Source organism: Branchiostoma floridae, chromosome 4, assembly GCF_000003815.2.
Source record: "Branchiostoma floridae strain S238N-H82 chromosome 4, Bfl_VNyyK, whole genome shotgun sequence".
NCBI lineage: Eukaryota > Metazoa > Chordata > Leptocardii > Amphioxiformes > Branchiostomatidae > Branchiostoma > Branchiostoma floridae.
Window position 1 is genome coordinate 24,529,123 of NC_049982.1, and position 12,391 is coordinate 24,541,513.

Genomic DNA, 12,391 nt, shown 5'->3' on the forward strand with positions numbered 1-12,391 from the left:
TCTATCATCTACAGGGATTTCCCAGTACAACGTGTAGATATTTGTAATAAGAGAAGACAATTTGGTTATTATATTAAGCAATTATTGAGATAATGGGCAGTCGGGCCGAGCATAAATACACTCAGGATGAAAACCCGGGGCATATTCAAGCAGATGTTGAAAGGAGAAATTTCTGCGCGCCCGGCTTTCTCTGACACGTACGCTGCTTTTAGGGCCAAAAATATTCATATTTGGAGTTTATATATATATCATATAGCATGTATCATATTTACTTCATCTCCGTTACCTAGCAGAATCAAACTGTACATGTGTAGAAATTTGACTATCTGAAATCTGTACAGGTCATCTTGAGAAACGGATGCCTTGCAGGGTTGCTAGGCAACCCACAGGTGATTGACATGACGTACACCTTCGACGACACCACTGTGAACTGGCCAACCCACGAACCTTTCCGCCTTAAAAACATATTCAGAGGCTACCATCCAAACGGGTACTATTACGAAGGCAGTTCCTATGAGGGATACGAACATAGCGGCACGCACGTGGACGCGCCTTCGCACTTTTGCAAAGACAAGTGGCGAAGTGAGTGGACTGAACTTAGGCATCGTTTCTACGTGACGTCATCGCTATGCTCCCCGCCATGTTGGTGGTCTTATTTGCATATTAGTGAAACATATCCCAGGACTTTGGACGCTCTCAAATAACCACTATCAAATGCCTGTAACTCAATGAAGAAAATTCCAGAAGGACGCTATAGCTAGCTACAAAACAAAGAATTTTGTGTTTGTTTGAGATATGGTCATTAAAATGCAAATAATATAGAAACCTTACATCACTTCCCTTGACAAATAGAAATCTTCTTTAGTCTAAATATATTGTTCCTTGTACATGTCATATCACTCTATGGTGAAAGGGGGGGGGGGAGCTTGGAACCATGAAATCTGGTAACATTTCTCTCTGCCCTGCAATAACTATCATCGAAAGATCCAACGTTATTTCATGCCCTCCAGTGGACGCTGTTCCACTAGACCGTCTGATGGGCCCGGCTGTGGTTGTGGACGTGTCCAACAAGACAGAGAACAACGCGGACTACACGGTAACGGCTCAAGACTTCCAGGACTGGGAGGAGAAGAACGGCAGGATTCCTGACGGATCCATCGTGCTAGGTGGGTGTGTAGTGTAGTTGTGTAGTTGGGTGTTGTTTCTACTAGTATATCCGATGATGCTTTTGTCCCGTCGGGTAGTGTACGGGTCGTTTTTGCACTATCCGGCGTGAACCCTTCGTTTTCCCCTGGGACACTTTGCCTCTACCGGGATATTTTGGCACGACCGGGCCCTGTATTGTATTTTAACTCGGAGTTAAAACCAACCGGGACCTGGTAATAGATAAACGCCGTGTGATAACAGCGAGCACACTTAGACTGCACGTTTGGGCATCGGTTTGGAAATGCATGTCCGCCGGTTTGGAAATGCATGTCCGCCGGTTTGGAAATGCATGTCAACCGAATTCAGAGATTAACCTGCTATGAGCTCTATTTGAAATTTGAAAAACGTCTAAGTGTAGTAGGTGCTTTAGTAAGTCCTGTTTTACAGGATGTTGTTCGTCATATTTAAACGTAGGGAAATTCAGTTGATAGAGTAAAAAAAATCATAGGAAAATTCTGCTTACATCTTACGCCAGTTCGAACCGGCTGGGGGCAGTACTGGCCGGACAAACGCCAGTTCCTGGGAACAGACACTGCCGACAAATCCTTGCTGCACTTCCCTGGAATAGACCCAGAGGGCGCCCGTTGGCTGGTACAGAACAGAGGCATGCACGCTGTCGGCATTGACACCGGGTCTCTCAGTTCTGGACAATCAACTGTGAGTTCAATACATCTCTTCTTATCCTGGCATGAAACTTGCTGGATAGATATTATATAAATCAGGGCAACTACTAGAAAAAAAACGTCATATTATTCGGACGGTATCGACATTTAAAAATTCGTCAACACATTCTCAAACAAATTGAAATACCATCTATAACTATCAGCGATGAAAATTCATATATCTGCTATCGTTGAGTACATAATCAGCAATCCGTCCTAACATTTTTTCTCTCGGGCCATTGTCGGTCTGATTTACCATTTTGTCATGGGCGTCGCCATGTTGATTTGTGACGTCATTGGTCGGGAATCTTGGACTCATAATCTGCCTATCTCTGGTCTCTACCAATGGTAGAAAGACTTGGTTCAACCATTCAACCGAGGTATAATATGACTTTACTAATATTTTTTATTGGATGTAGCAAAAATACGTTGCGATATCCTTTAAGAAGACTTAACTAACAATGAAAATGTCGGTCATATCTTTCTAGAACTTCGTCGCGCATCAGATATTGTGCGAAGCAGACATTATCGGGTTGGAAAGTGTCGCCAACCTGGACAAACTCCCGCCCACAGGAGCCACTGTGTACGCTCTGCCCCTGAAGATCGGGGAGGGGAGCGGGGGTCCGGCCAGAATCATCGGGATCATCAACAACCCTGAGGGTGGGGGTGGCAGGGACGAACTGTAGTGGTCCATGACGCTTGCATTTCCCTTATTCTTCGGCTAAATCGACATTTAAGGCTGCACTATGGAGGATGTGGGTCCCATAATTGAAAAGCAATTTCCAGAGAAAATCATTTACGTGAATAACAAAAACAAGAACATTTTAGCATATTTGCATCATTATTATATATCCCTGGTGTTTGTAAAACGTGACGAAGAAAATACAAGTTGCACAAGGTCCACTGACTTAGAAATAATATTTGAAACTTTCATATCACAAAGTGCATGCCATACAAACTTTCACCAAGGTACCAAGAAAGGAAAACCTCAAAATCCTTCGTTAATATTGGGTTCTCAATACAACATTTTAGCATCTTGGCCCCACCACTGTACAAATAGCCAAGTGGATATATGCAGTTTAAAGTATATTTCAATACATGTCAATACAATTTCGAATGTCTGTTTGTCTTACTATTTGCCTTTTTGTGAGCGTATAGCAATATTTCAAAGTTCTCAATGTACGATGAAGTGTTGCCATACATTATCAATGCCCCAGCATGCAAGATGTGAGTGGGAAGATAGGTAACCGCAAATTTCATGACATCAGACCTGCGTTGGGTGGCATGTAGTAGTTCACAGTTGGTAGGGCGTGTCGTCAATCAGGCATGCAATGAAGATAATGGGATCCATTTGGAAGAAACTACTAATTCATGGGAGGTGTTATTTGTGTATGTTTGTGTTCTCAGTTCGTGCAATGTAGTACACACAATGCAACTGCCAAACTAAGTACATGCTATAAGAGAAAAACTTTCTCAAACAAAAATCAGACTTACCGAATTTTTGACTAAGTAGTTCAGTTACTTCTATCTTTCCCTTGCATGTTGCGGACACGTGACTTTTTGTACATCTGTCGTCAGCTATGGGCCAGATGTCGATATCGCCACCCGCCCAGGATGAGAAAGGGTTGGCGTGTCGTCAGGTATACAGCCTCCTGTACTCCTCTAGCAAAGTAGCCCTGTTTGGTATTTTAAATAGAATGAAACACCATCCACTGTGGGGCCAGGTTACTTAAAAGTAAATATATTGTAACACTTCGACATAGATGACGCAATAACACGTTCTACTAAATAATCTGAATTTTGGCGAAACAAACGCTCATATCATTTTCCCAAATACGTTTTACGACGAGGATATCTGCTGGCAGTCCTCTGACACTTGATTAGAGGAATAACTTTTTGAGTGGAAGAACAATTTTTACCTTTTCACAATGTATTTTATCATCTAATAACTCAGGGGAATTTTTAGCCAATCTAAGAGACAATGTCAGCAAGGATTGTTTATATACTGATAGAAGTCTTGAGAAGAATTACTGTAAAATCGCCTGATAGCAAAACCACTTGAGACATAACGTTATCATGTCATGTAAGTTAAACGTTTACCTGTCATCTTGGTTCGACGATGAAAGGAGAAAATGCAGATTAAAAACCCAGACGTACAGCGAGGAAATGTTAGAATAGGGCAATCTGTTCAGTAACTGAAATTTCTGGGAAAAAGAGGAACCACAGTTGGATTTCATACTTGACGAGGATTTGACGAGGACTTACCAACGGGAATTTCCACACAGATCTGAGCGTGGGTTCAAAGGTCACGGATCAAGGTACATTTGCATAGAAAAGAACGACTCAACGACACAAGTTTGCGCCAAGGAAGTTATGAGCACGGAAAGAAAACAACATCGTGTTAGAATCCAAATCTATGTCAAAATGGGTTGAAATAACCAGGCTCTATTCAGAGATTCAAAACTTTCTGTTTACAGCGGAACGTTTGAATTTTGTCACTACAAAAAGACATTCTGACGGTTGTCATAGCTCAAGCAGAAGCGGCATGTAGTAAGCTATCTGAGAGGGAGGGCAGGGCACTTCGAGTCGTGGTGGAGAACATCATCATGCGAACATCAGAAAGTGTCCAATTCAACCTACTTCGAGGAAGAAAGGTAAGTTTTACAAACGTGAACAACAAACCTTTTTCTTGTGGCGGACATGATAGATCGAAAACGACGCGAATGAGGCAAACATTAGACCGGTCCTGGCTGTCTATTACAATTAGCTGTCATCTGGTGAAGTCCTTATTTGCATAATGTATATACCTGAGTGTGGCCTTCATAAAGGTTCCATATAGTACAGGTCATAGATTGTAAACATGCATCCATCCATCTATTCATGATTAGTTCTGTTTCAAAGTCTACATGTTATCGTAAAATGTTTCCATATTTCCGTTTTAATAAGTTCAAATTATGCTGTTTCTTCTCAGTCATTGCAACGTTAACGTTTATTCCCATTCAGTCTTTTTCAGTCCTTAACGTTATAACGTTCAATCTTATTGATTATAATCGTTATTAATAGTAACGATCATTCTCACTCATTACAATGTTCAGCCTCTTTAAAAATAACGAACATTTTAATTCTTGACCATCATACAAAAAATTAAGAATGCAACGCCAGATATGTTAGCGGAATATTTATTGACTTTCTACTATCGGTTTACATAAAAAAACTCCACCAGCTACAACCAGGTCATTCACGGTCAGTCTATGAAATACGCTCACAATGATTGTTGTTATTACTCACGCCCTCCGCCAGGGGGCGCAACTGACTTGCAAACACGAAATGCTTCATGTCAAGGACACTTGATCATGCAATAATGCCTCTCAATAATGAAAATCCCCATTTGAATTATCATGACACACCTTGAAGATTAAGATCATGTAACAGTATCATTCTTAGTCTCTCACGATTTAAATTGATGTCGATTAATTTCAGATACATTTTGTATTTGGCAAACAAAGTGGATAAAACAACAATATGCATTTTTGGTTGAAAAATCTCGAAACGAGGGGATCTCTGTACAGCTGATGCGGACATACCTGCACTTTTTGGTGCTTTTCGTACAGAGAGGAAGGGAAGATTCATTATTGCAGGCTTGGTCATATTTGATGCATGATGATAATGATAGCCAAATTAATATTAATGTAAAATGTTTTTTGTCCCTCTCAATGCTATTTTTGAAAGGGAATTTTGCTTATAATTTGCGTGATATTTAAACAAGTGACTGAACTGATCTCATTTTCATATATAGATTACAGAACAAATTTTTATTGCATACTAAATTAATCAAGTTTTACATGGTTAATCCTGATTTTCCTCTTAATTTTCTTAGGTCACAACAATAATATATTTTGCAATACAATCTGACTGTATAAGCTCATTTCCAAAACACAAGTCATTTTGTTCCAAACTTGAAACACAAGACGACCATTTCTATATCAAAAGACTAAATTACAAATCCCGACAATTTTCCTAGGTGCACGATCAACCTAAAGTTTTTGATGTCAAGACTATTGTTGCAACCACGGTGTAAAATACACATTACAATTCCTTCCAAGCTTCAAGAGGTGGTCATTGCTTTGGCAAGAATGAAGTTGACGTGTGTGTTTCTGTGTGTTCATGTCCGACACGTATAGATCATGAGCAGATAGATGGCTATATATTAGATAAATAGATAGCTAAGTATCAGATAGATAGATAGATCGATCACTAGATATTAGATAGATAGATATGTAGATGGCTAGATATTAGATAGATTGCTAGATACTACTAGTAGATAAATAGACAGATAATAACTAGAAAAATGATAGAGATATTAGTTAGATAGCTAGATAGATGGCTAGATTGATATAGATTGATAGATAGCAAGATAGGTAGATATAGATATAGATAGATTTTAGATAAATAATATAGATATTAGATAGATAGATTATATAGATTTTAGATAGATAATAGAGATGTTAGATAGATAAACAGAGGTGTTAGCTAGATGTTAGATAGATAATAGAGATGTTAAAAAGATAGATAATAGAAATGTTAGCTAGATTGCTAGATAGAGATGTTAGATTGATAGACAGATAGATGATAGAGATTTTAGATAGACAGATGGCTAGATATTAGATGTGTATATGTGAGAAGGAGGAAGATAGAGACTTTCTCGTGATAGGTACAGGAATGTGGAAGGGCTGGCCGGTTGGGTTCTCTATCTTATGCGACACAGTGATCTGCGATGTGTTTTGATTCAAGGCCAGTGAATGAAATCTAATATGTCTCAGACTTCAAGTTAGTGAAAATCCTTTGGAATGGAGATAGACTGCTTGCTTGATTCTTTCCCCGCGCGGAAGTAACCAACCCACCCCAGCCGAATAACGTACACTCCCTAGATACTCTGTCGGAGATGATTTGCACTGTTTGTAGACCCACACATAAAGGCTTATTAGATACCCCCAAGCTACAGGCTCCCAACACGTGAATGTGGTCTTCACTTTGTTGTCCTCATACCTTGCCAAGACACCCCTCATGGAACTGGCAATGATAGGATTTAGGGACTGTAGGCATGCCATGCCATGCCATGCCATATTTTGGCCTGACCTTGAGCGTTTGCGTTTGTGTCCGACGGCAGCCTGGTACCTCACGTTTGTCTGCTAATGTATGGTCCGGTTAGCAGAGGGATTATTATACAGAACACCCCTGGACATTCGGGCCCCCCTTGTTCTGCCATATCTACCAATGGCGGCCATGTCTCTAGCCCTGTACCTCCCCGCTACATGCACGCCGTACGATCTAATGTTTGTCTTCCTCTGCCGTGCGTGTATCTGTGGGACTGATCTGGTACGAGGGACCGTGCTGTAGGATGGATGTTTGCCGCCCAGCCGGGCTGATGGAGGAAGGGCCACACTCAGCCGCTACAGCGGCGTAGAAAGGCACAGCGTCATTGCCGTCGCCTTGACCGGGCACACGGAGAGCTAGGGGGTATGAGAGGGCCCGTGTGTTCTCATAGTAGTACTCGTCGGGAATCTCCCAGTAAGGATGTCGTGTGTTGTAATACTCGTCGGGAATTTCGCTGTACTCAGGATCATCGCCTGCAGTACCCTGAGCTCCCGTAAGGTGGCTGACATTGACCGAGGCAGCATGGTCATTTACACCACTAAGTGCCCAGTGATTCAGGGAGGCGAGAGCCGGCGTTTGTGGCTTACCCGACCGTGAACAACAGCGCTGCTTTCTGATAGCGCACGCCACTAGCAGCGCTACAAGCTCCACCCCTACTACAGCTAACACTGTGATGACCACTAGCTGTACATGTAAGCATGCGCATGGCTCTTTCGGTGTTCGAGCGGTTATGTAATCAGTTGTTGTTGCGCTTGCCTGATTCACAGGGGCCTTGGTTGTCTTAGTGATTAGTGTTCTTGTGGTCTGGGTCTTATGGTCTTTACACAAAGTGCCATTAGAAGTGCTGGACACGGGCATATGGAAGACATGTCGGTATGTTTTCCCCCATGTTTCTACATGGCATGTCACATTCACCATTTCGTCATGACCAAAAGTGCTGATATTTCTGCTGTGGCCGTCATCATACGACATGATTCTGTTATTTGAAAACACTACCGCGATAGTTTGGGGTTGGTAGGCCTTGTCTACACCCATGCTAATGATCTTCAGAGTTGTGTTGTTTCCCCCCAGTGCTACGCCTCTGGCATATGCATCTTTCCAAGCCTGTGTGCACAAGTGGGCGATGTTTGCAGTGAGTCTGCATGATTCTGCCTCGACTGAGATTGCAACAAACGGTAGGACATATTTCACCTGGTTTGTTGTAGCCGTTTCACGCCCCAATACTGTACATTGGATGTTGTGTATGTCATCGGACTGGCCAAGGTGCGAGGTGTTGTTATGGTATATGCGGACGTGGTATTGGGCGAGTTTTGGACTTTGGGTGATGCAGAAAAGCGTTTGGTTAACCCTGACTGCAACCTTCTGACCGGTATACTCGGTGTAAGTATAATCCAGATGCCAGTTCATTACCAAGGGGGAAGAATCATCGAGAGCAAGCAACCTATCTCCACCCACCGCAAGCTTGTCTAGTTTATGTAGCCCGTTCATAGTCTCCCATGACAGACATGTTAACGCATTTCGGTTCAAATCTAGCCTGGTAAGCCTCTTCAATGGCTTGAATGCCTGAGGAGATATACTTTGGATCAAATTTGAGCTCAGAGAAAGATGGCCTAACCATTTCAGGTTGCTAAACCAAGACGGGTTGATGTTTTGGATTGAGTTATTGTCAAGGAGCAATATTGATAGGAGCGTTAGGTTCTGGAAGCATGTTGGATCTATGATACTGATGTTGTTGTGGGAGAGTGACAGGGTCCGCATAAGAAATGGAGATTTCAAACTGTCGAACCAGGCTCGCTTGACGTGAGTCAAGTTGTTCGCATCAAGCTGCAAAGAATTCAGCGCAGGAAAGGCTGACAAAGTGTCCTGTTCTAGATCTGTGATTCCACATTCCACCAAAGCAAGACCACTAGTCTCAACTGAAGACTTCTGAGGAGGCAGTAGCTTTTGAATTGAGAGTACCCCAAGTCCGACCCCCCTAACCACCACTTCGGTTTCATCGGGAATGCACAGCGAAATTGGCCGGGAGGAATTGTTTGGAATGCGGGCGGGTTGTTGCTGTTGCTCCGCCGTGCACAAGATACAAGTACCTTCCAAAAGCCGACCCATGACGCGTGAGTTACGCAAAGGGACGCAAGCTGACCAGTGATTTGTGTACGTGCACCCAGGAAAACATGTCGGGTCTAAACCTACACATCCAACTACGATGGCAAGAACAGTAACAATCCTTGGTACTACTTTGAACATGTCAAAATATTCAGGTTTCATCCGCTTTGGGGACGGGTGAAGATCAGGCCAGCTGTCTCACCTGAAAAAAAATAATGGATTTTTTTGTTAAACTTTTTTCATTTAGAAAAATAACGCCGTCAGCCTATATACTTTCACCCTGGTTAAAAACAGAATAAACAAACAAACAAACAAAGAACATAATTTACGTAAAGGCAAAGATTAAGATTGATAAGACGTAAACGATGAAAGAAACTAAAACAATAACTGATATTATATAGATACCATGCACTACATAAATAATATGTTGATAACAAACTAGAAAAACAAATGAAAAAATCAATATGACAGTATGTATCGAACAATAGGATATGGGTGACTCTTAAAGATATAAAAAGATACTCTGCTCATAATCAAAATGCAAAAGTAAATTGAAATAGACACACACACACACAAACACCAACAAACACACACAGACACAAAGGAAACCACTGAATGTCATATCTCCATGTAAGAAAAATAAACCGTTATATCTGACTCAATATACTGAAGCAATTGTCTCTATATGACATTCAATTAGTCTTGCATGGAGTCTATAAAACGGAAAAAAATTGTTTGGGCCAATTAGAGATATGTTATGTTTCCGGTAACCCGACCGACCCCACTAAAACAAAAACTTCGGCTCAAGCCTTTCTAAGGGTCGACTCCTGGGCAACGGACATTATCTATATATTTATACCTGTGTGATGAAATCTTAAACAAAACAGAAATAAGTGTGGCAATGAAAAAGCATTGCCATGGCGACGGCAATATACTTCATAGTTGTATGTTTTTAAATGGGGGTGTTGGAGGATCAGGATACATGTGTAGCTAAAACGGGAGATTGAGATGTACTTATCAAAAAGGGAGTACTTTACGATTGCTACATTGCAACCCAAAAACGCTAAAAACAACAATAGCGAATCAGAACCATTCAAACCCTAAACCCTTTCGTGCCTATCTTAAAAACTAGTGCTAAGTTTTAACGGCTACAATGTTTCCTGTTAATTGACGAAGCGTAAAATAATGAATTCTTGGACCATCTTTCTTGAGGTGTGCTTCAACAGTCGGCCGTATGATTTTCGCCCGTACTGATATTATCTAATCTTTTAACAATAATAAGTGACACTGTTCCCTTTCAGCTTGTCATTGGTCCGGGATGTATCCGTACATATGGGAATATGGTGTCGCGATCCATATTTTCTAAGACATCGGCGAAATGAACTTGCGATGTATAAACGATAAATAACTCGCAACTCGCCCTGATAATCCGTCTCAAACTTTTTAAGGCATCTTATCCACTATCTAGTGAATAATCGAATAGTTTAGTCGATTTTTGTTTATCATGCATCAAATACTGAGTCATTTCAAATTAAAAACTTCCGTTAACAGTCCTGGTTTTACTGACCCCCTATTTTCTTGTTCCCAAATGTGTCTAAATGGGGATTGCTACTCTGAGGTATATACTGCTCTAATTAGATACAAAATAAAACACGTTTGTATCCACTCCGCCACATTTATCTTCTATTAAACACATACCAACATGTCTAAGTGTAACAACCACAATCGAATGTATTGACATTTTAACAAAAAGAACTAGGGTATCCATTTGACACGCTGCAACTATAGCGGGAAAGAAATACATTGTGCATAGGTAGAATGATCTAGCAAAACCTCATGATTTGACCTAAACATGGCAAAAACGATTAAGGTTCACAATTCACTCTGGCACTAACGTGAATGTTTAAGTTGAGTCGGTGGGGAAGGGGGTTGGTACAATTTGGCAAAGAAAAGGCACGGGGCATGACACCACATGAACACGGTTTAGAGATTTTTAAAGCCGAAACCATGGAGGCAAAAAATCTGGTTGTGGTTCAAAGATGTCAGAGATCAGGGGAGGATGTTTGGCCAAATCTGCTGCAATTAGCTGTCACAGAAAATGAGTTACGACCAGGGCTGGGGCCAGAGGGTACGTATGAAATGTCAGAGTGGCCTTGACTGCACTGAAGGTGCACGGAACGAAGAGTAGAACAGATGGCAAAAATTATCGTGGTGATTCTCAGAATCCGGCGATGTGACAAATTTAGTCACTGTGTCAGATAGATAGTATGTCGACCAAACACCGAGAAAACCACGACAACGGAACTTTTATGCATTTTTCACGAAAATTCAAGACTACACATGTAAACTTTTACGCTAACAGTGATGGGGTTTTGTGCGCGTGAAAAGTTGCGCATGAAAAATCTGCGGGTGACAACATGCACATTCGCTTATTTCCCGGGGATTTGGAAAGTTTTTGTACTTTTACATTTGAGATACTTAAACAGAACGCTCAAAATCTTTTGATAACCATTAGTGTTGATAGTTAGCAGGGATTTTAACCCATGTCCTATCCGGTAACTTCCCTGGGTGGTGTCCCTGCAGACGTGTTAGACGTTCGCGTATACAAGAACGGGATCCCGTCTGTATTTCCCTGTTGCCGTTATATCAGAAGAAAACTAAATCACATCCAGTATTCAGAATATATATAGACTGGCTGGCATCTCTCTATTGTATGCATCCGCTAAAAGAATTCGTCACCATGGTCTTAGAACATGGCCATCTTTCCTCAGCCAATCAGGAGCGAGTATTTCTTGTGACTAAATCCACATAGTATGGCGTCCCTAGGGGTAGGGGTGTACTAAGTAACGAATAAATTGACTAAGTTGGAGACGCCCACCATTCAACTGAATGGCCTCCCTAGGGGTAGGGGTGTACCAACCAACGAATAAATTGACTAAGTTGGAGACGCCCACCTTTCTCATGCAAATAAAAGCACTTAAAGAATTAACAAAAAGGTAAACAGCAAATCAACCTTTGTTACTGAACATCTTTATTCATAACATGAACAAAGGAAATTCAGAAAGGAAAAGTCAGAAAACGAACAAGACAATAATAAAGAGTTTCTTGTAACAAGAAAACGTACGAACAGAATTATCTAGCTAGTTACATCAAATACATGAAAAATATAACCGCCTTGGCAACGGTTACATCAAGCTAGGGAACAGGTTCTCAAGATAGTAAAGAAAAACTTTAAAAGTAGAGATGCTACATAAAAACATGCGCGT

The 12,391-nt window shown here is 41.3% G+C and overlaps 1 protein-coding gene across 1 annotated transcript; it reads left to right on the plus strand.

The window, feature by feature from the left end:
• Positions 1-340: 340 nt before the first annotated feature.
• LOC118414390 (isatin hydrolase-like) lies at positions 341-2,985 on the plus strand. The gene is made up of 4 exons (XM_035818413.1): positions 341-582; positions 1,011-1,166; positions 1,682-1,863; positions 2,357-2,985. Exons 1-4 carry the CDS (start codon positions 399-401, stop codon positions 2,552-2,554), a joined length of 720 nt encoding a protein of 239 aa, XP_035674306.1. The 5' UTR covers positions 341-398; the 3' UTR covers positions 2,555-2,985.
• The last annotated feature ends 9,406 nt before the right edge of the window (positions 2,986-12,391 follow it).